The sequence below is a fragment of the Camelus ferus genome, chromosome 21, assembly GCF_009834535.1.
Source record: "Camelus ferus isolate YT-003-E chromosome 21, BCGSAC_Cfer_1.0, whole genome shotgun sequence".
Classification (NCBI taxonomy): domain Eukaryota; kingdom Metazoa; phylum Chordata; class Mammalia; order Artiodactyla; family Camelidae; genus Camelus; species Camelus ferus.
The window spans coordinates 12,148,425-12,176,389 of record NC_045716.1 but is presented as its reverse complement, the minus strand read 5'-3'; the positions used below and the strand labels follow the sequence as shown (position 1 = coordinate 12,176,389).

At 34.1% G+C, this 27,965-nt stretch overlaps 1 protein-coding gene and 1 pseudogene across 4 annotated transcripts; one reads left to right on the top strand and one right to left on the bottom strand.

Annotated features, from left to right (window-relative positions):
• Nucleotides 1–1,385: 1,385 nt before the first annotated feature.
• CCDC181 (coiled-coil domain containing 181) lies at nt 1,386–25,310 on the bottom strand. 4 transcript variants are annotated; one of them, XR_004313886.1, is made up of 8 exons: nt 25,146–25,309; nt 24,477–24,508; nt 20,410–20,546; nt 16,976–17,926; nt 14,651–14,797; nt 3,596–3,750; nt 2,154–2,230; nt 1,678–1,736 (listed from the first exon to the last, which is right to left on the bottom strand). XR_004313886.1 is itself a non-coding variant. In XM_032463780.1 (7 exons), the coding sequence occupies exons 3-7, from the start codon at nt 20,521–20,523 to the stop codon at nt 1,574–1,576; spliced, it is 1,527 nt and encodes a 508-aa protein (XP_032319671.1). In that variant the 5' UTR covers nt 20,524–20,546; nt 24,477–24,508; nt 25,146–25,310; the 3' UTR covers nt 1,386–1,573. The 4 variants fall into 4 exon arrangements, 3 of the variants coding, with proteins under 3 accessions (XP_032319671.1, XP_032319670.1, XP_014411536.1); XM_032463780.1 differs by lacking the exon at nt 2,154–2,230 and having other exon boundaries at nt 1,386–1,736; nt 3,596–3,747; nt 25,146–25,310; XM_032463779.1 differs by lacking the exon at nt 2,154–2,230 and having other exon boundaries at nt 1,386–1,736; nt 25,146–25,306.
• On the top strand, nt 10,125–13,202 carry LOC116658656 (annotated as a pseudogene).
• Nucleotides 25,311–27,965: the final 2,655 nt, after the last annotated feature.

Sequence of the window (27,965 nt, the reverse complement as noted above, 5' to 3'; positions counted from 1 at the left end):
TCCTAGAAGTTTTAGCCAGAGTAACCAGTCAAGAAAATTAAATAAATAAAATGCATCCCACCTGGAAAGGACGAAGTAAAACTATTCCCTATTCACAGATGATACTATCCTATATATAGAAAGTTCCAGAAAATGCACCAAAAAAATTTAGTGCTAATAAATTCAGCAAAGTTGGAGGGTACAACATCAATGCACAAAAATCATCTATGTGTTCTGAGTATACAACCCATAAAAGAAATTACGAAAACAATTCCATTTGCAATAGAATCCAAAAGAATAAATACCTATGAATAAATTTAAACAAGTAAGTGAAAGACTTACACATAAAACTACAAAACACTGAAAAGACATCCTGTGCTTATGGATTGGAAGACAATATTATTAAGATAGCAATACAGTCTAAAGCAATCCACATACAGATTTACTGCCATCCCTATAAAAATTCCAACAGCCTTTTTTTTTTGGCAAAAATCTGTGTAATATTTTAGTATCAAATTGGTTCTTACATTAAGGATAAACTTTAAGCAACACAAGACTAGTTATAATGAAATATTAAATTGCCTGGTATATGCTTAAAGTGCTCTAAGAAGCTGAGGCAGGTTTGAATAGTTCTCTGTGTCTTCGAATTTAGGGTCAAGTGATTAAGGTACAAATACCCAGCTGATATGAACATTTTCTTTTGAAGCTTTAACAGAACTCCTATCTCCACTCTCCTATGGTTGCCTTTGTCCTCCACTCCTTAAATGCTCTTACACGTATCGATACTGTTCCTCCACCTATCAGAGTCCTGGATAGTCTTAAATATTCACAAATGTCTACCAACGTATGTAAGCTTTATAATATAACTGAGAGAAAGGACTTTACAATTATACAGGTCAGAGTCTGTGAGCAAACTGCTCACCTCTATACTTTAGTTTCTTCATCTGCAAAGCAAGACTAATACAGTTGTTATAAGGTTGGATCAAATTATTTATGTAAAAGAGTTATAACAATACCAGGTACATTACAAACTCTCAGTGAGAGCTGGCTAATTTTTTAACATTCCCCAAGTAGTATACATAATTGTTACTATCTCTTTTTTTAAAAGAACACGTGGAAGTAGGCCTACCCTACTGCTTAGCTTGCCACAGCTACTCAGATTCAAAGCTGACATACATAGGACTTTGTACAAGATCTTGAGCCAGGCTTGTTTAAGAGGTCATCACTCCGGCTTTATGAAATGTTCTATTGTATTTTTTTAAATGATAATAGGAACTTAGAACAGATATCTGTCCCTTTCTTTTCATTCCAGCTAGAAATGTTAAAATAATTTATAAGTATAGGAATGTAGAGTTCATTTGTTGTTCAGTTTTTTGCATAGAATAAAAAGTGGTATAACACATTACGACACTGTGAGAGAAGAAATTTATTTTCCTCTAGTATTAAAAAAATTAGATAAATTCACCATCAACATTACCAAAAGATAAATAGCATTACCATAATTTAGGGTATGACCAAAGCACACAGTCTACAAGAAATGATATCCAAAATTTTAAGGATAGCAGCTTCCAAATGAAGTATTTAATAGATACCTTCAGTTGTAGTGATCAGTAAAACGAAAAGATCTGGTATCTGACATATCATACAGCTGGTGCTGTAACTGTTTAGAACGCTTTGCTTCTAGCCGGAGCTGTCTAGTTCTTTCTTTGACAGCTTGTTGCTCCACTAGTTTTTCTATCCGTTTCCTTCTTAGCCATCTGTAGAAAGAGACATAATCAGATCTGGTGACTATCAACCTGAATACACTCTTCATGCAATAAAATTATTACTACAGGCAAGGGAAATTAGATTTCTTTATATTGAAATGTTCTGGTCACAATACAAATGATTGAAGTATTAACTTAAAAAATTTTAGGCTTATACCAAATTCACATAAGAAAGCATAGCCATATTTAGAATCAAATGTTTGAAATTAAGTTTGTCTTAAAATGAAACTGCCAACCAAAAAAGCTTTTTAAAGCTATAAACATACTATTTTACATGTGACATAGGTCCTATCCTTTTTCAAAATATGATTTTCTAAGCAAATCAGTATTTGATAGATTCCAAATGACTTATTTTTTGCAACTAGCTGTATTCTAAAACATTACTTAACCAGCATGCAGAATACCGACATGCAGAAGTGGTGCCTTGCTCTTCTTGGTGGAGAAATTACAGAGCTCTCGCTTTTCAATGCATAAAATATTTCTTCCTTAAAATGGAAAAATAAGCCTAAGCATTAAAAACATAAAAAAGGTAAAGGAAGAGCAGAAGCTATAGCTCAGTGGTAGAGTGCATGCCTAGCATGCACAAGGTCCTGGGTTCAATCCCCAGTACCTCCATTAAAAAGATAAATAAATAAAAACCTAATTACCCCCCAAAAAAGGTGAAGGAAGAGTTCACATTTACAAAATGTATGTCTATAAAGCTTTCTTAGGTAAAATAACATCAAAAATAACTGTATACTTAACATCTCTGGTATGAAAGTGTGTATGTGGTGTGTGTACATACATAATTTTTTCAGAAATAATCTAAACAACTGGATAACTGTTTAGAATAAAAGAGACTTAACCCTCATAATCCAATGTTATGTGATCTTGAATGGATATTAGTTTGAGCAAATTAACTGTAGTCCTTTAGGAATCAATTGGGAAAAAATGGTTATCGGCTGGGTATTAGATGAGATCATCAATGAAAATAAGCAGATTGTACAACAGTATATACAAATATAAATTGATCTCAATTTATATTTTAAAAATTGTAAGTATATGTACAGAGAAATATCTAGAAGTTAAGCACTAAGATGCTAACAATAGTGATTTGGAGGTGATGCAAACGTGACTTTATTCCCTTCCATTCCCACAATGCACCTTTACTGTGTCTGTTATACCAAAGGGATACATGTATGTAATCTTTTTAAAAGAAAGAAAGGAAGAAAAGAGAAAAACTAAGAAAGAGAAAAATAGCAAGAAAGAAAAGAAAGAAATGAGCTTCAAACAACTGGACACAATGTTCCCTCTTTTCACAAGTCCTGCTGGCAAAATTATGATGCCAGGTCTGCTTCCTCAGAGTAAGCCATGTAATACTCTTACCCAGGAGACTGAAAAGGGGTCAGGTTTGCCTTAAATTATCAAAATACGTGCCCAAATCTCCTTTTCATTTAGTCTCTAACAGATCTTCCTCCTCAGACTAATTGCTTTTCTTTACAGAAAAAATATTTATTGGTAAATGCAACTCTTTATTCAGTTGTTCTGAGGACTGTGTAGGAGAAGCTGTAACCAATCTCTGGCTAATTTCTCTAGAGATGAACAAATCAATCAATCAAAGGTAGGCTATCAAAAGTTATCACATTGGTGGCCTAAGAAACAATTTTAGTATTGAAAAATATCTTGAAAGAATGGTAAAGCTATTATGTAAAGTGTCCAGTTAAAGATTTTCTCATATATTGTTAAAAGTGTGGCTTTAAAATTGAACAGGTATGTAAGGTAAGAGATAAAATTTTTTCTTAAGTTTTATTGACTATATAACTTTCTAAAATGACCCTGAGGAAGAGGGAAATGCCCCGCCTTTGACTTACTGCTTAAAGGCCCTCTCACGGCCTTCTGTTCCCTTAAGGAAGAATAAGCATTCCTCTTGCTTTCGTAGTTCTTCTGTCTTTCTTTCTTTCAACTGTTCTTCATGCTTTTTTTTAAGCCATAATCGAAAAGCTTGCTGTGGATCTCTGTTTTCCTGCTGTTTAGAAAACAAGCTTTGCTTAATTTAAATAAACCAGAACTACTTTTTGAGGCCCTGCCTATAGGACCCCACGAGAATACATGTCCCACGTACCAATTTTTCATAATAGAACCAACCTCATTACCTGCACTCCAAGCATCCAAACCAAATATATGACCTTTGAATCGTCAACACTGATTACTTTTCTAACAGAAAAATCAACAGTGAACCCACTGCCCTCTGGCTTCTGTCAAAAGTCTTATTGAGGTCATCAATAAATGAAGAAGGTCTAAATGCAGTGATCTGTAAACTTTTCAAAGTTGAGCCCTTTAGCTCATAAATAAAATAAAATAAAATAAAATAAAATAAGATAAAATAATTTCGCACAAGATCACAAACATATGAAACAGGGCTGAGGAAAGGTTGGGGATAGGAGGTACAAGTGGAGTTAAGGTCTTGGTATCAATTCCTAAAGGAAGCTCCATGGAATTTGAAAATCAATGATTCAACATTTATGTTATTCAAACTTTCTTTAAATTCCTACCTTTGTTTCTAAGTTTTAAGAGCATCTAACTGCAAGCCCATCTACAAAACTATAATTATTACTATGGAGGGTGGCAATAAGGGTTTTCAACCATAAGAATTTTCTCATGAGTATAACAGCCATGAGGATTTTGGCACAAGAACGGGCTAGTGGGAGTAGCGTATTGTGTGGTTCTTCAAACTTTGTGATGGGTACTATCTTCAGGAAATTTTTGAAAGTTGAAAGAGCTCTAATTTGAGAGGGTAAAGAGAGCAAAGGGACAGATTTGGGGGCTCTTCAGCCTTGGGAAAAGCATGACTCCTTATATGGATGCCTGGCTAGAACATAAAAGGAAAAGATGCACTCATTTAATACTGTCACCAAATATGAGCTCTGTGATAGAAAAGACCACCTCCTACACCCTGCATTTCCCTTTATCTGTCACCCACATCGCCAAGTATGCTCCAGTCTAATTTATATCATTTATGCAACTTAGGATCTTTGACGTACAATGCAAAACTTTGTGAGGAGGTTCCATGGACCTACAGGATCGCTGCTAAACATCTAATGTTTGGGAATGTCTGGAGATGACTAAAAACTGTTCAATTCAGAATTATAGATCAAAAGCATTAAGAATTCAGAGATGAACAGGATTAAAGGGTGTTGCTGTTTATTTGTTCATTAAACAGACATTTACAGAGTATCTACTGCATAGAATATCCACAGGCACATTAGGTACTGGGATGCAGCAGTGAAAAAAAAAAAAAAAAAAAAAAAACCAAGGTTCCCTTTCTCATCCCTTTCCCATACATTCTATATCTGCACTGTACAACACAGTAGCCACTAGTCACATGTAGCTACTTAAATAAAATTTAAAATTCAATGTCTCAGTCTTCGCTACATTTCAAGTACTTAAAAGCCACATTGTGACTAGTGGCTACTTTATTAGACAGTATAGATATAGAATATTACCATCATCAAAGAAAGTTGTATTGGACAGGGTTATTCTAGATAAGAGGGTGAAAATATATGATCAATTGACATGTCAGATTCAAAAGATAAGTATGGTAAGGAGAGAGTAATAATGGGAGAAGTGAAGAGAAAAGATGGTATTTAGAGAAATAGTGGGATCCAGTTATGGGAAGTCTTGAGAAAACGTATTTTAAGCAGTGGTAACACAATAAGGGATCTGAGAAGGGATTATATTTGGCAGGTTCAACAAATAGCAAAGAAGTCACAGTGAAGCTGTAGCAAAGTGGATGGAAAGTGGTAGAAGAAGTCAGAGAAGTAACAGGGATCAGATAATGCACCACCTTGGAGGCTAGGGTAGAAACTGGGATTTTATTTTGAGATGAGAAACCACTGAAGGTTTCTAAGCATAAATGACACACTCTGTTCATTTTAGAAGCACTGCTCTGGCTGCTATATGGAAAACAGACTGGGATGCTGCAGGCCAAGTAGAAGGGAGACCAGTTATTAGGCTTTTGCAACAGTCCAGGCAACAGACAAAGTAGTTTGGATTAGGGTGGTGGGGCTCTGGATGTATTTTAAGTATAGAACTGACAGAATTTGCTCACAGACTGAATACTATGTCATGCTTTAAATGATTGTTTAAAAAATTTTTTAGGATTTCTTTTATGGTTTTATATCAAACCATATAAAAGCAAGCATTTCTGCATCACAAAAAAAGGGAAATAAAAACAAACAATGTAATGTAGCAAATCTCTCAAAGACTTGGTTTTCATAATGCATAAGAGTTCCCGTAAACCAAAAAGAAAAGACAAATATTCCCAACAGAAAAGTTGACAAAGGATTTTTCTATGAAAAGAGAATTCCAACAGCTCATAGATGTTCAGTCTCACTGATATTAATGCTGCAATCAAATAACATTTCCTACCTATCGGACTGGTAAAGATGAGCACATTTCTTAATAAGGGTGTAGGGATATCGTCACTCTCCTACACCACTGATGAGAGTAAGTACAAAGTGGCATAACTCTGGGGAGCAATTTGGCAATATCTGTCAAAATTTTAAAAAGGAATACTGAGCAATTCTACTTCCTCAAATGTATCCTCCATTTAAACTTTTATATTTGCAAATTAATATATATATAAAGATAATGACTGCAACATTGTTTATAATACCAAAAGATTAGAAAAATTTCAATAATAATCAATAAGGTAATGATCAAATAAACTATGATCTATCCATATAATAGAAAACTATGTAATTATTTAAAGGCTCCATATACATACCAATATGGAATGATCTCTAAGGAATATTCAGTGAAAAGTAAAGGAGCAAATCCATGTATAGAGTATGATTCTATATTCATACATGCTTACGTATTTGTTGAAAATATCCTTGAGAGGAAGCACAAAAAATTGGTGTAACACTGGTTGTTACTGGAAAAGGAGAATTTATAAGCAGGAAAATTGGGTGGGAGAAAATTCTTTGTACTTTTTGATTTCTGAATTATATGTTTGTATTATCTATTCAAAAATACAAAGAATACTTTTAAATGTTGCTTGCAGGGTTACATTTTTTTTTTTAAGTTTTAATGAAAAATGATGAGAATGATACTCTCAGATTTAAAAAAAAGATGAGGGGGAAAAGGGCACATAGATCCCAAAACCCTTATCTTCCTCAAAGGAGAATCAGAATCTCCATTTATGTTATATTTACTTTAATAAAGATTAAAGAATATGTTTTTAAAATTTAAGGTAAATTGAAGCAGAATTTAAAAGGCTGTCCATGAAATCACTGCATAAGGTAATAGCAAATGATTATCTATATTAGGGGGAACCAAAATAGAAAGAAATTAAAAGAAAATATAAAAAACAGAAGGAACTTTAAAGATCAAAGATAAATTATAAAAATCATTACCAATAGATTAAACTCTGAAAAAAGAATACATACATACATATATACGTGACATCCAGCCATGATGGAGTAACTGGTATAAGGCTTAACCTCCTACTCAAATCAACTATAAAACTAGACAAAATACATGTGGCAGCTGTGATTTGCTGAGAAAAGAAAAATGCATGATATAAGCCCCAGGCTCACCCTAGCTCTCAGTGACATTTCACTGACCACAACATAGGCAGGTGAAGCCTTAGCACGGAGCAGTGAAAAATCTTACTGGGCTTATGAGGAAAAACGGGAGTTTGGGGCCACTGGGACAGTTGGATGTGTAGGGCAGGGTGCTGGAAAGAAAAGAGCCATGCAGAAGAAGAATCCAGAAGTCTGTGTAGGGGCTTCCCTTAGGCCTTGGCAAGGACTGGGCTGTGCAGGCACAGAGTGAGGCTCTGGAAGCTCTAGCAGAGAGCAGCTGCTGTGAGTGATAAAGACGACAGAAGCTGCACAGAGGGAGACACTGGAGTCCCAGTCCAGTCAGAGTGGGAATACTTCATTGAGTCCTTTGGCACCCACATACAACCACAGAGGGGCCTTGCTTTGGGAGTAAGGATCACATCCTACAGCAAGGGCCACGCCCTAGAACTAAGGACAAAACCTAAACAGACCCCATCACAATAAAGCATAGAGCCATGTCTGACAGGATCAAGAGGATCCAATACTAATTTAACTTCCTATCAGAACCAAACTTAATACCTTTCAAAGGAAAATAATGTAATCCAGACTCCCTACAACTAAAGAGTCATACAGTCTATTACACAATAAAAAATCACCAGACATACAGAGAATTCACGATCTATAGAAAAAGGTAGTCAATATCAGACAAGAGGGAAGAGGGCAGGGCACAGCCATTAAAGGAATGACACAGCAGTTAGTACCAAGATGGCAGAAAAGTCAACTCCCAATAGACCCTGAGGCCCAAGATGGCAGGAGATTTGACTTCCAGTAGACCTTGAGCTTCATTATGCACTCATTGTAATATATTAGCATACAAAATAGCAAGCACTCCCACAGGCATCATGACAGTTCCAAGGCTAGCCATAAAAGGTCAAAAAGTGGGCGACAGCCCAATTCCTGGGAATCCCCAACCTTCCCCAAAGTAGTTGGAATAGTCCTCCCACTGGTTAGCATATGAAATAACCGGGTTCATAAAAACTAACAACTCCACACCTTGTGGCCTTTTCTCTTGCCTTTTGACAAGGTCTGCATTCTGTCTATGGAGTATGTATCTCTCTGAATAAATATACTTTTGCTCAACTATGGCTCACTCTTGAGTTCTTGCCTGTACAAAGCCAAGGACACTCACCTGATGGGGCACATTCCAGGGACTTGTCCAAGACCCAGGACATGGCCATCCTCTCATGCCCCATTTTCCTATATCAAATCCTGAGATGACATAGCTATTATGATTTACACACATTTGGACTTTAAAACAATCAGGAAATCCATGTATATATGATCAACTAATTTTCAACAAAGGAACCAAAAATAACAATGGGGAAAGGACAGTCTCTTCAATTAATGGAACTGGTAAAACTGAACTGTCACATGCAAAAGATAAAATTGGATCCCTATTTTACACCACACACAAAAATCAATTCAAAAATGGATTAAAGACTTGTGTGTAAGACCTGAAACAGTACAACTCCTAGAAACATCGAGGATAAGCTCCTTGGCATTGTTCTTAGAAATGATTTTTTTGGATTTTATACCAAAAGCAAAGGCAACATTTACAAAAATTTTAAAATGAGATTACATCAAACTAAAAAGCTTGTGATCAGCAAAGGAAATAGTCAACAAAATGAAAAGGCAACCAACTGACTGAGAAAAAATAGTTGCAAACCACATTTCCAATAAGAGGCTAATATCTAAAATATACAAGGAATTCATATAACTCAAAAGCAAACAAACAAACAAAAATTCAGCCCAATTATAAAATGGACAAAGGACTTAAACAGACTTTTTTTTCCAAAGAAGATACACAAATGGCCACCAAGTACATGAAAAGGTGCCCAGTATCACTAATCATCAGAAAAATGCAAATCAAAACCACCATGAGATATCACCTCATACTTCTTAGCATAGCTATTATCAGAAAGACGAGAGATGAATGCTGGCAAGGATGTGGAGGTTACTTAAAAAATTAAAATAGAATTATTATATGATCCAATAATCACACTTCTGGGTATATATCTAAAGGAAGCAAAACCATTATCTCAAAGAGACAGCCGCACTCTCATGTTCACTGCATCGTTGTTCACAATAGCCAAAGTATGAAAACAACCTAAATGTCTGTTGATGAATGACTGGATCAAGAAAATGAGATACATACACACACACACACACACACACACACACACAGGAATATTATTCAGCCTTAAAAAAAGAAGTAAATTCTATCATTTGCAATACCATGGTTGAACCTGAACCTGGAAGACATTATTATAAGTGAAATATGCCAGACAGAGAAAGACAAATATTGCATGGCACCATTCATAGGTGGAATCTTTTTTAAAAAAAAAAAGTCTAGTTCTACTATTCAGCCATAAAAACCGACAACATAGCACCATTTGCAGCAACATGGATGCTCCTGGAGAATGTCATTCTAAGTGAAGTAAGCCAGAAAGAGAAAGAAAAATAACATATGAGATCGCTCATATGTGGAATCTAAAAAAAAAAAAAAAAAGGAACATAAATACAAGACAGAAACAGACTCATAGACATAGAATACAAACTTGTGGTTGCCAGGGGGATGGGGGGTGGGAAGGGACAGACTGGGATTTCAAAATGTAGAATAGACAAACAAGATTGTACTGTGTAGCACAGGGAAGTATATACAGGATCTTGTGGTGGCTCACAGCAAAAGAGAATGTGACAATGAATGTATGTATGTTCATATATAACTGAAAAATTGTGCTCTACACTGGAATTTGACACAACATTGTAAAATGACTATAACTCAATAAAAAAAAGTTAAAAAAAAAAGTCTAGTTCATAGAAATGAATAGTATAGTGGTGGTTACTAGGGGCTGGGGGTTGGGAGAAATAGGAAGAGGTTGGTAAAAAGGTATAAACTTTACATTATAAGGAGAAAAAAGTATGAGGATCTAATATGTAACATGGTGAGTATAGTTGATAACACTATTTTACATAATTTAACTTTGTCAATAGAGTAGAACTTAAATCTTTTCACCAAAATGGGAAGGAGGTAAATATCTGGTGAGGTATATGTTAATTAACTTAATGGAGAGAATTCTTTCATAATGTGTATGTGTATCAAGTCATCATATTGTACACTTTATCTTACAATTTTATTTGTTAATTATATCTCAATACATCTAAAAAAAATCACACACAAAAAAATAGAAACTTAAAAGACGAAAAAAAACAACCAAAATTTCCTGAATGAGCTTAACAGTAGACTGGACACTGCAGAAGAATGTGTCAATGCCTGATGACAGGTCAATAGAAATTATTTAAACTGAACAAAGAAAAAACATTTTAACCAACAGAACCTTAGTGACATGTGACATAGCTGCTAGTGTTCTATCATGTGTGAAAATGGACTTTCAGAAAATGAGAGAAAGGTAATGGGGCAGAAAAAGTTTAAAAATAGTAGCCAAAAGTTTCCCAAATTTGGTATAAAACACCAACCTACTGATCCAAGAAGCTCAGCAAAGCTCAAGTTAGGCAAATTCAAAGAAAGCTGCACATACAATAAACTGCTGAAATCCACATCAGAAAAAGTTAAAGTAGCCATAGAAAAAAGAACATTACATACAAGGGAACAATGATAAGAACTGACTTCTGCTTAAAAACAGTGAATGTTAGGAAACAAATGAACACCATGTGTAAAGTGCTAAAAGGGAAAAGAAACCTGTCAGCCCAAAATTCCATATTCAATTTAAAAACAATCCTTCAAAAATAATATATTTCTGATACATTTAGGATATACATATTATAATCCCTAGAGCAATGACTTAAAAAAAATTTCAAAACACTATAGCTAAAAGCCAATAAGAAAATAAAATGGAGTATTTTTAAATACTTGATTAATCTATTAAGAAGGTAGAAAAAAGATGAATAATGGAGCTAAAATCAAATGGAAAAAATAGAAAGCAAATATCAAGACAGTAAACTTAAAACCTACCATATCATTAATTACAATTAAATATAATGAACTCTAATTAAAAGAATAATTCCTGGGTTAGGAGATCCAAATGTATGCTGTTTGCACAAATAACTCTTCAAGTATAAAGACAGATAAACTGACAGTATAATATGAAACAAGATACAACATGCAAACAATAAGCGTAAGAAGGCTAGTTTGGCTTCATTCACATCAGACAAAGTAGACTTCAAGATTAGAAAGGCATTCCATAATGCAAAATGTCATTCATCAGGAAGACACAGATTCATAAATGCATACAGACAACACTTTAAAATGCATGAAGCAAAATCCATTGGAACTAAAAGGGAAATAGACAAATAAAACTCTTTTCTATTGGTAAAAAATAAAATAAAATAAAGAAAAAGAAAAAAAGAAAACTCTTTCCTGAACTACCAATATACATTTATTTCCCCCATTATGATCTCTCATAGCTCCTTTTTTCCATAGCATTCATCACTATAAAAATTTATTTTGTATTTAGAATTAATTTGGGGGGGGCTGGAGCATGAGGGACAACACAGACTGTATTTGGAGGCATCTTTTGAGCTTGCTGAGTGGACATGATGAGCAAAGCTCACCCTCCCAAGTTGAAGAAATTTATGGACAAGAAGTTATCACCGAAATTAAATAGTGGGGAGACATGTCCAACAAATATTTTGGGGATTTGATCCCTTTATGAATCTTGTGATAGATGACTGTGTGGAGACAGCAACTAGTGGGCAACAGAACAACACTGGAATGGTGGTAATACTAGGAAATAATATCATCATGTTAGAAGCTTCGGAATGAGTATGAACAATGGCTATGTTCACCACAGAAATCAACTGCTTCCACGTGTCCCCTCTTCTCCACCTTTTAATGCAATTAAAATTAGGTCATGTACATTTTCTTACTGAATCTTTTTTGTGAAATAAACTTCTGTAATAGTTAAAAAAAAATTTTGTTTTCCATCCTTACTAGATGAGCTCTATAAAACAGACTTATTTTGCTCAGGACTACAATTCTGTGCATGGAACAGCATCTATCATATAGTAAGCAGTTAAAAAATATTTACTGAATACATAAAAAATTTTAAATTGGCATTTCTTTTATTTTGATTTGATTTCTTTGATTGATATCAAATTTGCATCTTTTTTTCATATACTACGGCCATCCATATTTATTCATATGTAAGCTTACTATTGCCCATTTTTTTCAATTGGAAAATTCAAAAGTTTTGCTTTAATAATGTAAATTAAGACAACAATTTTCAAAATTCTAGTCAATTTTTAACGGATATTACATTCAATATAAAGATAAATTTGAGGGAACCCAAAACTTTGTGATATTTAGTCCATCCATCCAGGAATATTATAGGAGTATCATATTTGTTTTCATTTAGCAAACAACTCATATATTTATAATGTTTAGCCCACCCATCCAGGAATATTATATTTGTTTTCATTTATCAAAGCCATCTTTTTGGTCCCTCGCAAAGGTGTCCTATATTTTCCACAGAGGTCCTACACATTCTTGTTTAGCTCAAAGTATTTTATATATTCCTAAATCCCTTTTCCTTTTATGTTTTTCTATGAGGTTTTGCTGTAATATAGAAAGACTATGAATTTTTGTATGTTTATATACAAAAGACTACTTTGCTAATACTTACACCTCATTTCCTTTTCCCTTAATAAGTTGGATAGAACTCCCAGAATAAAATTATTTAACATAGAGGGGAGACTTACCTGTCTCTGACTTTAATGGGTATGCCTATAGCATTTCCTAAGATAGTATTTATACTGTAATCCACATTTTATTAGAAAAACTTAAATTATAGTAAATATTAATAAATATATTTTCTATATCTTTTAAGATAACCATATATTCTCTTATCTACCTACTGATATACTGAATATATTAATAGATTTGTTGTTATTGATCCATTTAATTTCACTCCTAAAATAAATCCTACTTGGTTATAGTATACTGTTATTTTACTATACAGTTGTAGTCAAATTTCTCAATATTTTCTCTTTTAGTTTGTGGTTTTTGTGTCTCACCTGAAAAGGTACTGCCCATCCTAAGATTTTTAAAAGCTAAAAATTTCTACAAATGGCATAATAAACAATGTAAAAAATATATTGTCAGTCTAAGAGAATATATTTATGACAGATATAATAGACAAAGGATTAAAATCCCTAATATACAATGCAGTAAGAAAAATGAAATTGAAAAAAAGAAAAGATTATAAATAAAAAACTCACAGAATATACACATGCTCATACACACTCGTATATTTTTAACTTGAGGAAAATTTAAGAAAATAAACTACATACAATGTTAGACAGGATGTGTTAAACATTCACTCTTACATACTGCTGAAGGGACTATGAATTGAAATAACCATTTAGGAAGCTAATTTTGCATATTTAACCACAACTTTCATTCTGGATATCCAGTAAGTCATAAATTCTACTCTTAAGAAGCTCTCCTACAGAATACTGATGTAGTCCTACAGAATGCATGTGTTCACTCAGCACTGTTAATTTAACAGAACAATATTGGAACCAATCAAAATATTCACAAGTGAGGAATAATTGAATAAATTACCTCTGAACAATAAAATATCATGCAGCTATTTGAAAAGACAAATCTAAGTGAAATGACCTAGAAATGTGTCCTTGATGAATAAGTGAAAAAAAAAACTGTGTAATAAATTTTTGTCATGTAAAGATGTAAATACAAACAAGACCCAGAAGGGTTTGCACCACACAGTTAAAAGTGGTTACCACTGGGAGATGAGCCTGGAACGGTATAGGGTTGAATTTTTCATTTTTACTTTATATACATTTTTTAATAGTGAGGATATAGATGATTTTTTTTTACTTTATCTTGGGTTTTCTGTATATTTCCAAATTAAAAAAAATTAAATAATTCGGTGTCTCTAATTTGTTAGTTTTCACGTAAGATTTCTATACATCTATTCTTAAGTGAGACCAGTCTGTAGGGTTTCGTGTATGTGTGTGCTATCTTTGTCTTACTTGAATATCAAAGTTTTACTCTCTTGAAAAAATGAATTTGTAGTTTTCCACTTTCTGTGCTATAAACGTTTGAGTTAAATAGGAATTATTTGATTTTTACAAGGCTTCTTAGATTTAGTTGTAAAGTTATCTGCATGCTACATCTTTCGCATTTTTGCAAAGGTAGTTCTTGGACCACTTTTCCTACTTCTTCCATAGGTTTTTAGTCTGATAATCAGATTCCTTTCTGTAAATAAGTTAAGCTTTCATACCTGTATGAACTTTTCACAGAAAAGTTTTACTTACTCTACTGTTCATGTCTTCGATTTGCTTTGCTCGCTGAATTCTCCTCATTTCTATAACCTGCTCTCTCTTCTTCTGCAACCATGCTTTAAACACCATGTCATTCTCTTTTTTCTTTTCTTTCTCTTCTTCTATTCTCCTTTGTTCTTCCTAGTGGAAAAAATACCAAAAGACATTAATGAAAAGTCAATAAAATTACATGAGTTATCAAAGCAGAGAAATATATTTTGAGATCTGACTTTAGGATTCCCTGCCCCTATAAATTTCCATCTGAAAATTGGGCCTACCCCTAAAAACACACACACAACAAAAACAAAAAACAAAAAACAAAAAACAAAAAACAAAAAAAGGCCTATAATTTGATTAGAAAAAAAAAGACTTTCTAGATAAATTAAATCGCAGAGACAAAGTCTACAATTACACAAATGTACAATGCATACATCCTTGGATCTCTCCTTCACTTCCTAGTTTACGTTTGGTATTGAACTCCTCAAACTGCAAAAGAAAAAAGAAAAGAAACCACCATGCTCTAGAAGCACTATATGGTGTCTATAGCACTATAAATGTCTGAAACATTTTTACATTATTGTTAAATTTGTTAATTGTGATACATGACTTTGTGTTTACAAAACAAAATCCTATAATCATTTTCTCTGTGAAGTGTACAGTCATTTCTGAAGTGTACAAATGAGCAATGATGTGTTGTCTAGGCCTTGCTTTAAAAATACCTCAGACAAAAAAGGAGGAGATGAAGCAAATATGCCAAAGTCTTGGTGACTTCTAAATCTGAGAGATCTGAGTACATAGGGGTTAACTGCGACTTTATATGTGTTTGAGTTTTTTTATTATAACTTCTACAAATATTTTCAACTAGTGTATACTCATAAAGTAACATTTTTGCTGTCAGAAAATTTTTCAATTAGATAATAAGAACAAAATGAATTTTTTAAACTGAATTATTCAGCTAATATTATAAAAGAGAGTTACTTTACCTTGAAGGAAGGTACTTAAACCAGTTATGAAGAGCTATGAAATAGTTACTGGGAGCAAAGCAGCATGTCACAGTGGGAACAGCACTAAGCTAGGAGTAGGAGACCTGAGGAACAATCATATTGCCATCATACTGTGTCCATTTGGGCAAACCCCTTAACTCAGAATTCTCATCTATTAAATGAAGTTACATTAACAAGCTCTTAAATCTCTTCTAATGCTAAAACTTTAGCATTTTAATAAACTAAATTATAAATTCATGCTTAAACTGTCTTCAAAAAATGGAAATCAGAGTTCTTTCCTTGCATTTTGACAATATAGCAAGAAGCCCTTTTATTTTTTTTTTTTTTGATTGAATAAAATGTAGGAAGGAAAGAAACAATTCTATACAATTAACAGCATAAAATATCTTTTTAAATACCTATATACTATTTCCTAAGCCCTAAAGGAGCTTACATTATAGAAAATGTGAATTTATCAAAGAATAAATTTTATATTTAGATCTTTTTAGAACAAAGAACAAACATCAAACATGACAGGGGTACATTCTTTCAAGATTTCAAAAGAGTCAGATGAATAATTACACAGTGAATCAGTATGACCCTGGTGTCTGGGAAGGGAATCTCATCTTCAAAGGAGTACTAGCATTGGTGTCATGGGAAAGGGGAGAACATTTATCCTGTCTTCAAAGTGGACATTCTAAACAATCTGGTAAATACATTCTTCTTTGTTTTAATGGTTAAAACATATCTATGATGTATGTTTGACAGGCCATAAGACAGGCTGTCTTAGCATAAAGTTCAAGACAAATCATACATAAGCCAGAATGACTTCCCCACAGCTCAGTATGTGAAAACGTCTTCCATCAGCAGGCATGAGCGATATATGAAATACACACACACACACACACACCCCCCAGAGAATTATAATCTAATTCTACCTACTGCCTCCTAAAACCCAGCATTTTGTGCCTTCATTTTTCATTTTTCCATCTGACATCTGATTCTCGCCTATCAAGATTACTTTCAGCAGTCACTTAATCTCTCTGAACCGCAACTTTAGAACGAAAAGCTCGGATGAAGCCATCATTGAGATCTCTGGCTCTAACATATGTCATTCATCACTATGCTTTTGTGATCCTTACAAGAAAGGACAAAGGTAATCGTGGTGTTTGTTATATAAATATACATTCTTAACACTTAACCACTTAATCTAACAACAGACAAAACAAGCAAGCAAATATATCCAATAATTGAAAGAACTGTTTCAATTCCTACTGCATTTATAAAACATGAAAACATATTCTACTTTCAATATAATGCCCATTTGTGGTCTCACCTCTCTCTTTAGCTTTTCTCTCTTTTGTTCTAACCGTTTTTGCAGTTCCTTCTGTCGAGGAGAAAGACAGTATGTTGATGTCACGGGAGATATATTTGCAGACTGTGTCCTGTGATTAGATTTTCCATTCCCCTTACTTCTATCTGAGTTGGCAGCAGAGTCTGGATGAGTCATGGGGTTGGGTGGTGGCTGAGGGATGTAAGCCAGAGGCTCTTCTGTTGATGAGTGAGAAATAGCATGACTCTTTGCTATTGGCTCTTCCTTCTTGACTCCACTGACAGATGAATTGGAAGATCTGGGTGACAACTGTTGAGGTTCATTATCTGTACTATTAACATTATTAATGGGGGGCAAAAATCCCTGACTCTCAATGTCTTGTAAATTCAGAAGTTCAAACTTTCCATCTCTCTCTACTAGTATTTTCCTATCCTTGTTTTCTTCACCATTTCCATCAGTGAGTGGCAGGAGCACATTTTCTTGCCCAAATTCATTGGAAATACGTAACTGTGACAGTTTTCCAGACATATTACTTTCATTTTCAAAATAATTTTTGTAAGTATCAGTGTCTTCAAGAGGAGGAACTTCCAAATCAACTAATTTGTCCTTGAACTTGAGTTTTCGTTCCCTTTTATTATTCACAGGTTCTTCATTTTGTAGAAGTTTGTTGGCTTGTATAATTTTCTCCATAATATATCTCCTTACTTCTTCATCCTCTTCCTCCTCCAGGTCTTGCTGGCTTTCCAGTCTGGATTCCTGTAAAGAGTTTTCACTGTCTGAATCTGATATGGGATCCAAAGGTTGAATACTTGGTACAGAAATGAAGTCATTTCTTCTTGGTGATACTTCATCCTTCAAAGATTTGTCAGGATCAGAAAGCTGGTTGCTCTGTTCGATTTCTGTTTCATTCTCTTTTAAATCTTGGTTAATATTCTCTTCATTCCCACAAGCCATCTGAAAAAAAAGAAGGTGAGATTCTCTTTCAATAAAAATTGAGACTCTTTGTCCATTTATACATAGACAATCCAAAATGGATTTTCATATTCATGTGATTTATCTTATGAATGGGAAAATTAACATGCTTCCTGCTCATACTTCACTCAGAATTTTCTAACTTATATTTATGAGCATTCCAAGGGGAAAGCACTTCTATAAATTTGAATTTGATATTCAAGTACTATATTGATATTTTTTAAATTTTATGCTAATATATAAAAAGATAACTACAAATAGCACAATATTATTTTAATATTCTTCCCTCTCTAAAATTTTATTCCCTTTACATTTTCAGAACAATATATTTTAAAATGTTTTCTCTTTGTAATATTTGTATTTTTCAAAAAGAGTATCTTTCTCCCCAGAACCATTAAGAAGTCACTGCCTCTGGTCAAATACTAATCATTTTGAAGCTCTTACCATCTTTTCAGATTATTATTGCTATTTTCTGCAGGACCTACACCCAAATTTCAAGTCAAGTTTTACCTCTGGATTAGATTTTCCTTCCTCAACTATTTTCAGAGGCTCCAATAATCTATGTTAAACACCATCATAATTTGGTCTTACTTCTTTTAATTTAATGCCACATGAACCATAAGCTGTTATTATCACATTACAAAACCTTTCTCCACATATGTTTCTAACTGATGGCTTCTTAACTAGCATCTCTCCCATATACATACATCCTCCTCTATCAAACACTTTGCACCTAAAATATTTAATTTACCTCTCTTTCTCAGGCAATTCTCTCTCCTGAAAGACTTATATGGGAGCTACTATTTCTCACTGTCTTAAACCCATTAAAATTATCTTCCTCTTTTACTGGATAACAGTCATCATTTTTGACAGCCTCCTCTTCCTAACCTGTACAACACTGCTATACATCCAATAAGGAAATAAACCTGGCCCCCTAAAATGACTACCAAATAATTCAGATTAAATAAGACCTCTGTATTATAGTGGTTCTTTTTAGCCTGATTTGATTCTGGGGTTCCTTCCTACAGTACCTGTTTCTGAAGATTCCTTTGGCTTTCACTTCTTTCTAAAACCCACTATAATAAAACTACCACTTTTTATAATGAAATCTTCCCCCGACCCTCATCCCCATCTCAAGCTCTGTCGTCCATACTTCCTACCAGCTTCAAAAGAAGGCATTGTAATAATCCACTGGAATGAACCAGATTCACTAGAACACTTTGTTTTGACCACTGCTATATCCCCAGCACCTAGACCAGTCTCTGACACACAGTAGGTGATCATTACTTTTTGCTGAATAAAGAAATAAAACAATGAATTACCATTATCACTACTCTAACTCTATTACCCTTCCAGGCATAAGACCTTGGTGTTCAGCATTAGTATCTCTGGGTATCTCTACGGCTAGTCACTCTGATTATTATTCTATTAAAGATGCATAAAACTCCCATGTAAAAGCCATCGTAGAAAAGTCTTCACTTTTGACTCTGTTGCCTTTTTCAAATATCGTCTATCCCATTGTGTAAGTAAGCTAGCGGGAACTAAAAGAAGTTTGTGATATAAAACATGCTGCCTTCGTTTCCTTGTGGTCTTTTACTTAAGTCTCTTAAACCTGGCTTCTTCTGTAGCCACTCTGATTATTTTCCCTCTAAAGGTACCTATTCTTATCCCATTCTTGGTCCTTTTCTTCATTACTTCTCTATTTATTGACATGACTTATATTATATACAACTATATATAATACATAATTATTAATATATGGTCAATTGCATGTATATATAAACACATACACACATACATACATATATTATATATAGATACACATACACACTATATATATGTAAAGAAAGAAGGAAACTTCTATGACCCAGAAACTAGTTTATTTTTCTGGATTTCCCTTCTATATGTCTGATAAGTAGTGTATGATCATGTTTAATGAATCTGCTTTTTCCTACAAATATTCCTACGGCTCAGTCTTTGACCCTTTACTTTTTTCTGTATATTCATTTCCCCTGAAGAGCTAATTCACTCTTCAGGTTTCAAATATTTGCTGAAAGACAGTGTTTTTGAGGATTTGCTTTATTTTTCATATATATTAAAAGTATAACCTCATGCTATTATCGAAGTTCATATAAAGCAGAAATTAACTGTTTTTACTTTTGATGCATTCAATTATATTATTTATATTTTGTAAATTATAATTTTAAATGATAATTTTAGCTTTATTAAGTGCCTAACTTAATCCCTGCTCTCTCACTAATTAGCCCGATTCCTTAGGATACAACATTTAAACTCTCTATGCCTCAATTTTCTCGTCTCTAAGATGGAGATAATCATACTCGCTTTATGTATATCAAAGGAATTTTGTGAGGTTTAGATGAGATAATATATGTGAAACTCTTCAAGAACTACAAAGCACTTTGTTAATATACTTATTATCAATGCTATTGGCAATTTATATATACCTCTATTATGCAGGCACTTTTTTCTTTTTCATTAATTAACCACTCCAGGTCCTTTTCAAAGTCGTCTTCATATTCTCCACTGTCTTTCGAATCAGTATCTTTATTTTCATCCATTTTCAGTTTGTTAAAGAATAATGCTATAAGATTATAAGAGATAAGGTAGATGTTATGTCTATTTTGGGGGTAGTATGGAGTATGGAGATTAATGTTGATGGTAAGCTAATTAACATAGAGAAACACAAATTATGGAATGTTCAGAATAAACATATCTGTATACCCTAAAAGAAAGACAAAGGCCAGATATTTTCTAGGTGAACCATTCCTAACAACCATCCCACCTACCCCCAATTCCTGAAACCCTAATTTACAAGGAGACTAAAAAGGGTGGATAAGAAGACTCTCTGAGGTTTAAAGAAGGATTTTCCACTTTCCCTGCCGATCATTAAAACTCCTTGTCCATGTCAGAGCTGATGAATCATCTTTTTAGTCTCACTCACATTTTCTTATGTTCAAATAAAAACGATTATATTAATGCTCATCCTCAGTTTCTCAATCCTTCTAGTAATTTATATGGCATAAGTTGTGATCTGAGAGGTTTTTTAAAACTATGTAGCAGAAGACAATGACAATAAACAGGGATATCAGATGAAAGTTAATAAATGTTTGTGAAAACGGTTTATTCAGTCACTTTTAAGAAAACAAACTGAAGTTATCAGCAAATTGAGGTCAGTTCCTAGCCCTGCTAATTTCTTGTGCATAATTTTTCAAATAAAGGAAGCATTTAAGTCTTTACCCATGTCTTTGTGTGGGAGGGCATATTATATACACGTGTGAATATATAACACAATTTTGATAAACATTTGTTGAATACCTACAATATTCCTATAAAGATTATAATTTTATATATACATATAAAGATTACAATATTACTATGCCCTTGAGCCCTCGTACAGAAGACAGACAAAAACAAAACACATAAATTTAAAATGTAGACAAAAAACATAAATTGAAAATGCAGGTAAGTGGAATGAAGGTATATTTTATATATATATATATATATATATATATATATATTATATATAATTTTTTTTTAAATGGAGGTATTCGGGATTGAACCCAGGACCTTGTGCATGCTAAGCACATACTCTACCACTGAGCTCTACCCTTGACCCTGAAGGTATATTATAAAGGACTGTGGAAGAATAAGGACGCAACTAAGCCAGTCTAAAACTGGAAATATCAAGGAAGGCTGGGATGGGTTTTGAACACTGAGTACGACAGTTCAGCAGTTATTCCAGACAAGAACAGCATGAGAAAGAACAAGCATGGAAGTGCATGGAATTTTCCAGTGTGGCCTGAACATAAACGTGCTCCTGAAGGGTCTGGAAGGAGAGAGAAGGGGGCAGTTTGATGTCACATTATCTTTTCAAAAGGTAAAGGGCTGAGGGAACACTGTTTATGTAGGTCTAACTGTCATGAATACCCAAAGGTAGAAATATACAGCAATAATCTGCATACTTTCCGCTACTGAGTAAACAAAAACAAAAAGAGCAATGCTCTTTAAATGGACTTAGAATTTCAGGTCCAATTTCAAAAGAACTGTAGAAATATGATCTTCAGGGGCCCAAACAACTGGGACTCTGTTTCTATACCTGCCTTCTCTTGCTCCTACACCAAGAATAACTTGCCTAAAACCCTTTTTGGAAAGTAGAAAGTACAGATGTCAAGAACACATGAGATCTAGGCACATTTTAAAAGATATAAATGACAGATGTTCTGCCTGATTTGATAAATACCCACAGACTTTGTTTTGGTCATTAGCTTCACTTTATTCTCCCCAAACCTTTGACCAGACTACTAACCTAGTACCAATTTTACTAATGCAAGATTTACATTTTTCCCCTGCTACTGTTCACCATCAAATGATAGTGAAAGCATGGCTAAGAGAAGAGATAAGGCTTTTCAGTACTATGTAGGAAAAACCTACTAATAGCTTTTGGTAGACAGTGGGTTCAAAATGAGTTAGAAGAATGATGAAGGCAAAAACATAAATGAGCTTCAAGGCTGAGACTATGCCTGAGGTACAAATAACACGTGAAGCTCTGTATCTAGTTTGCTACTGTTTAGAGAACAAAAGAAAGTTGGAATACATTCAGGGGCTAATAAGCCAGGAGACAGGGATATATAAAAGAAGGGAAGAAGGGAGGCTATGAGAATAAAACGCCTTAAAACCAGATTCTGAGGAATCCTAAAACCCCTGGGAATGTTAGCCTAAAAAATAGAACCCTCCTAAAGGAGAGCGATGACAACCGCTTTACAATATTTAAATGGTCATCATGTAAAGGAGGGTTGGTTTTGCATAATTTCAAATAGTAAAACTAGTATAAGGGTTAGGAACTCAGGGGCAAATTCTGGCACAATGTAAGATACAATTTACATTTTCAAACCTGTCCTTACATGTAGTGAGCTGTGTTCCTGTCAATCAAATGTTTATACATAGCCTGGAAGAGGATAATGGCATTGTTTTAAAGGAAACTGAAGCTTTAGAAAAACGTTGTGCTAGATGACCCTTAAGGTTTATTTTTACCTTTTCTACAGGATACAAATTAGCAAATAATTGCCAACTTATGAAAAGCAAGAGAATTTAAAAATAAATGTGTAGTACCATGAAGGTTTAATACAAAATAAATTACTAATGTCTGAATAATTAAATTCAAGAATTAAATTCGAAAGTCTGTTTCATTTAGCGGTCATCTTTCCTCTGCGTGGTTCTTGATATTACTTCCCTCTCCCTCTCAAGACAAAGTTAGTTTTAGGTATACTGAATGTTACTTATTCAACCTAATTATTCAACTGGATAATTATACAACTATTTCTATTGTATTAGTTGGACTATAATTCCTTCTAGATACTTATTTCTTTTAAACTAAAAATAGGAAATGAACTTTTTGTAAAGGACTCAAATTAATGCTTTAATAATTTGTAAATCAGAAGTTGAGATCAATAATATTTTGAAGTGACCTGAAGAAACCAAATCAATATTTCAGAGTGAGTTTATTTATCACTGCCTAAGCTACAGGACAGGCTAAATCATATATGCTGTTGTGTCTGCTTACCTACCAATTACAAGCAAGGGTGCCATGGATGATGAAAAATAAACTAAAACCATTGTGATCCAAAACACTTACATAAATCGTACTATTTTTCCCTCTCATAAATGCCTTAAGATGTTTAAGTTACATAACTAATTGTTAGAATAAGACTTCTATGGAACTCTTCAGTGCTTTTCCTTAATTTTATAAAAACTTAGTTCTGAACTTGTGAATAAATCGTTGCCTGAAGACTTCCGATTTGCTTTATTATTCACAAAGTATCTCACCCATGTGAAAACTCAAATTTAAAACTAAAACACAGACTCAGCAAAATAAATAAAAATAAAATAATTACAAGCTAATTATATTAGTATTATTCAATCATACTATGCCTTAATTAAAAAGAAAAAAAGCCATAGTTGAAGTGACTCAGGGAAGTAAATGAAGTTCATCAAATAAGAAATGCATTCTTTTCCTATAACTTCAAAAAATTCATGGCTGGTTCCCAAGTAAACAAAGAACATAAATCATAAACTCTTGTTACCAAGTCCCTTAAGCCTTTTTCAAATGCGTCACAGGATATTCAATCCCCTTCAGTTCTTTTAATCTTCATCCCCAGGGTGCTGGCCATATGGTACACCATCAACATGCCGGAACAAAAATACATCTTACACAAACTGAATCACCTAACTATTATTCCTGTGATTTCACACATTTAAATTTCAGTTAAGTATCATCAGTAAAAATCTATGTAAGTGGCTTACACCAGAACCACCCTCTTAATAAGGAACTGTAGTTAAGAAATAGAAATTAATTTCTTCCTCCTGTGTGTCTGCTAAATCCCATGTGGGTGATTGCAGATCTTTTAGTGTGAGTCTAAACTAAGTCTATATATACAAATAATTTTCAGAACTTTCTTTCAGGATTCAAAACATTCAAAAACAGTTTAATCTAATTCATTGACTCCAGTCTTACCTCATACTTCTTAAAACATGCTTGTTTAAAATCTAAGAGAATGGAAAGAACGTCAAAGATAATGTCTTTTAATATAAAATAAATACTTAAGCAAAAGCTAACCCATAATAACATCATAAGACCATCTGGCCCACTCTTCCTGCTGTATCCTGCCAAGACTGTGATCCTATGAGTAAATTTTTTTAAAAAATCATAATCTGTCACAGGTATAACGATAAACAATATTTTACAAACATTAGGTGGCAATTTCCATTTGTATCCAGGCTCCCAAGCTACCACCGACCAAATGAGTACCTTAGCCTCTTCATGGAAGCTAACATTTAAGGAGTGCCTTTTTTTTCTCCCAGAGATGAGAACTTTGAGAGACATAGGAATATGACAAAAATTAGAGGGTTTTTTTTTGTTTGTTTTTTGTTTTTTTGTTTTTGTCTACCCTCAAAGGGGTTTTCCTCACACAAAGCGAAGCAAGGCGCAATAACCAGGCTTCCTCGCCAGCGCCAGGCCCCGTGGACCCCGGACTCGTAAGGATGAGGCGCCAACAGGAAAGCCCTTCATTCGCTTCTCCACCCTCCTTTCCTCCCAGCTGTGCCAGACATTTACCCCTTTACCCTCTCTCCCACCATATCTCCGCATCATCCTTCCCTTCGCTCCCTCTGTATCCCCTCCTGCCTGTGTAAGACGCAGCGGCTGGGGTCACAAAGATGGCCCGGGAAGTTCTCCTCTCCTCCTCTTTGTAAGCTCTGACAATGAGGCGAGGGAGACCCCAGCACCTGCTGCCACAGCAGCCGGGACCCGGCTGCCATGGCAACGGCGCGTCTCCGCCTCCTCCATCCGGGCCTCTCTCACTACACGGGCCCGGTGGACTGCGCAGATGCAGACGACAGACTGCGCACACCTGCCCCTCCAGGGGCTCCTCCTGCTGCCGGCAAGGGACGTCCCTGCCTGTGGTTGTCGCGGGGACGACCAAGAAACCCATGCATCTCACACAAGTCTCGGTGCCATTAGTAAGAACTAGGGAAAGACGACTCTCTTGATAATGAGTTTTCCCACGTGTAGCTAGCTGTCTCTCTCCACATAGGGACTTAGTTATAACAACTTCTAGAAGTATCTTTCTCTGTTATTTTCTTCGCCGGTAACGTCAAAAAGTAGTTTCAGCTTTCACTAATAAACACATCGCTAATTAGTTAACAGATGTTTGACCGAACGTTCCCCCTACTCTCCACCCCCAATCAAAACCAAACCTTTAGTGCCCAGGAGAGTGGTCAAAGGAAATAGGATGTTTGCTCCAGCTTTCAAGCATGTCAAAATGATCAACTGGAATTTTCTCGAATCCTCCCTAATATATAATATTTTATGTATTTATGTATAGTCGTCTTTATGTATGAAGAGGAAGAAAGGTGATTTTTAGATTGGGGTGACAAATAATAATATTTTAGGAACTGTCCATTCCCCACCAGAAATAAAACAGAGAAATGAAAATACTTCCTCAGTACAAGCCATAATTTTCAGATTTTTTTGGTTTATTACTAGAATTTCTATAATTTGGTAAAATAGAGTGCACCTTTTCAACAAAGAGGGGCAATGTAAAATTGAATTAAGTATTCTCCAAACTGTGGACTAAATTTAAAAAGTTGAAAAGATTGGAGGTTAAAATGAATTACAGTATTGACTGCACTTCCTAGCTACAGTGTAGAACTTAGAATGACCTAATGTTTCTTCTTCTGCAGGACTTCGGTATTAGGCCAAACACTTGAAGAAGACAAAAAAATATAAAATTATCGACTGTTGAAGGTCAAAGGAATTTTAGTCAAATCTCCTTTAATGAACAGTAATTGGTAGTAATTTAAAACTAAAATAGACCTTAGGTAACTGACCTCACAGTTGAATATTTTTTCCACTGACCCTCCTAAATACTTAGAATGTTTTGGCAAATATTAATGGGACATTACCACCATTGTTTATAATAACCAAAAAGCAGAAAAAACCCAAATGTCCAACAAATGATGAACGGATAAACAAAAGGTGGTATATCCATATAATGTAATAATTTAGCAGTAAAAAGGAATGAAGTACTGGTAAATACTACAACACGGATGACTTTGAAAATATAAATATTATGTTAGGTGAGAGAAGCCAGACACAAAAGACCACATATTGTGTGATTCTGTTTATATGAAATGTTCAAAAGAGGCAAATAAACCTATAGAGATAGAAAGTATATTAGTGGTTGGGGTGGGGGCAGGGGCATCATGCTTTTGGGTGAAAATGGGTGGTTAACTGGTAAAAGGCAAATTGTATGGAATGAATTTACATGTCAACAATAAAGATATTACCAAAAAGTTAAAATGAAATAGTGGACAAACCATAACTGGAGAGTTGAAACTAATTTAGAAATGAGTTTTCAAGATGAATTAATATATAGAACCTGTCTGCTGTGCTTAGCTTATAGAAGATTTAATTTCTAAGTCTAGTTGCCCTACTTATAAAATAGAGATAATAATACTTGCCTCTGGATTATGAGGATTAAGTGACATTAATCTAAATTCTAAATATTAAGAACATTAATCTATGTTCTTAGCACAGTGCCTCATGTATACAAAGTGCTCAATAAATGGTGCCTATTATAATTATGTAGTTTTCCACAAGATTGGAAGTCCAAATATTTTTAAATATCCAAAATGAAAATAAGAAAAAAAAGTATTATGTATTGAATTTTCAAGAAAAATATTCTCTACATATCAGATAGTTTTTTTAATATAAAAGATCTAGATTTTTAATGTATTAATTTCAAAGAAATGTATGTTAAATATTAGAATTATAGCGCCCTTGCATTATGTAACCGAATAAGCATTAAAAGAGGAATAGATAGGTGTAAAATTCAGAAACATGTCCCATTTAAGTGGAAGTCAGAGTTCCCGTTACTTCAACCACCTAGAAAAATCCGGTTGCAAACAAGAATAAGTGTAAAAGGCTTGAAAGTAATAATAAGTTGTTACAAAGTTTGTGAGCTAAGCTTCAACATTTAGTTGTAGGAGAGTCTCTTACAGTCCTTAGTTTAGTTTCTTCTAATAAACCCAGGTCCCCTGGGTTCCCAGCCTAGAAATTAGAATGTGATCATTTGAAAGGAAGGGAAATAGAAGAGGTGGGCTGTTAACAGAGGGTACACTGACACAGAAAAAAGAAAAAAAAAAAAAAAAACTGGAGGGATGACAGACTAACACGCAGAGGGAAAAAATAAAAAGAATTTAAAGCAGAGACTACCTGGAATAAAACTGAACTCTTTGATCAAAGCACGAACACTAAATTGCAGCGCTGCACAGGAACTCACAATCTGTAGTGATAAACCTGAACTACTACAAAAAGTTTATTTCACTATCATCCAATTAAGAAGGCAGAGAAATGTTAGGGTTTTAATAATTTCATTCAGTTTTTCCTGTTCAGTTCCTTCCTTACAGCCTGCCTGGAAGATGAATAATTCCTAATCTCTGT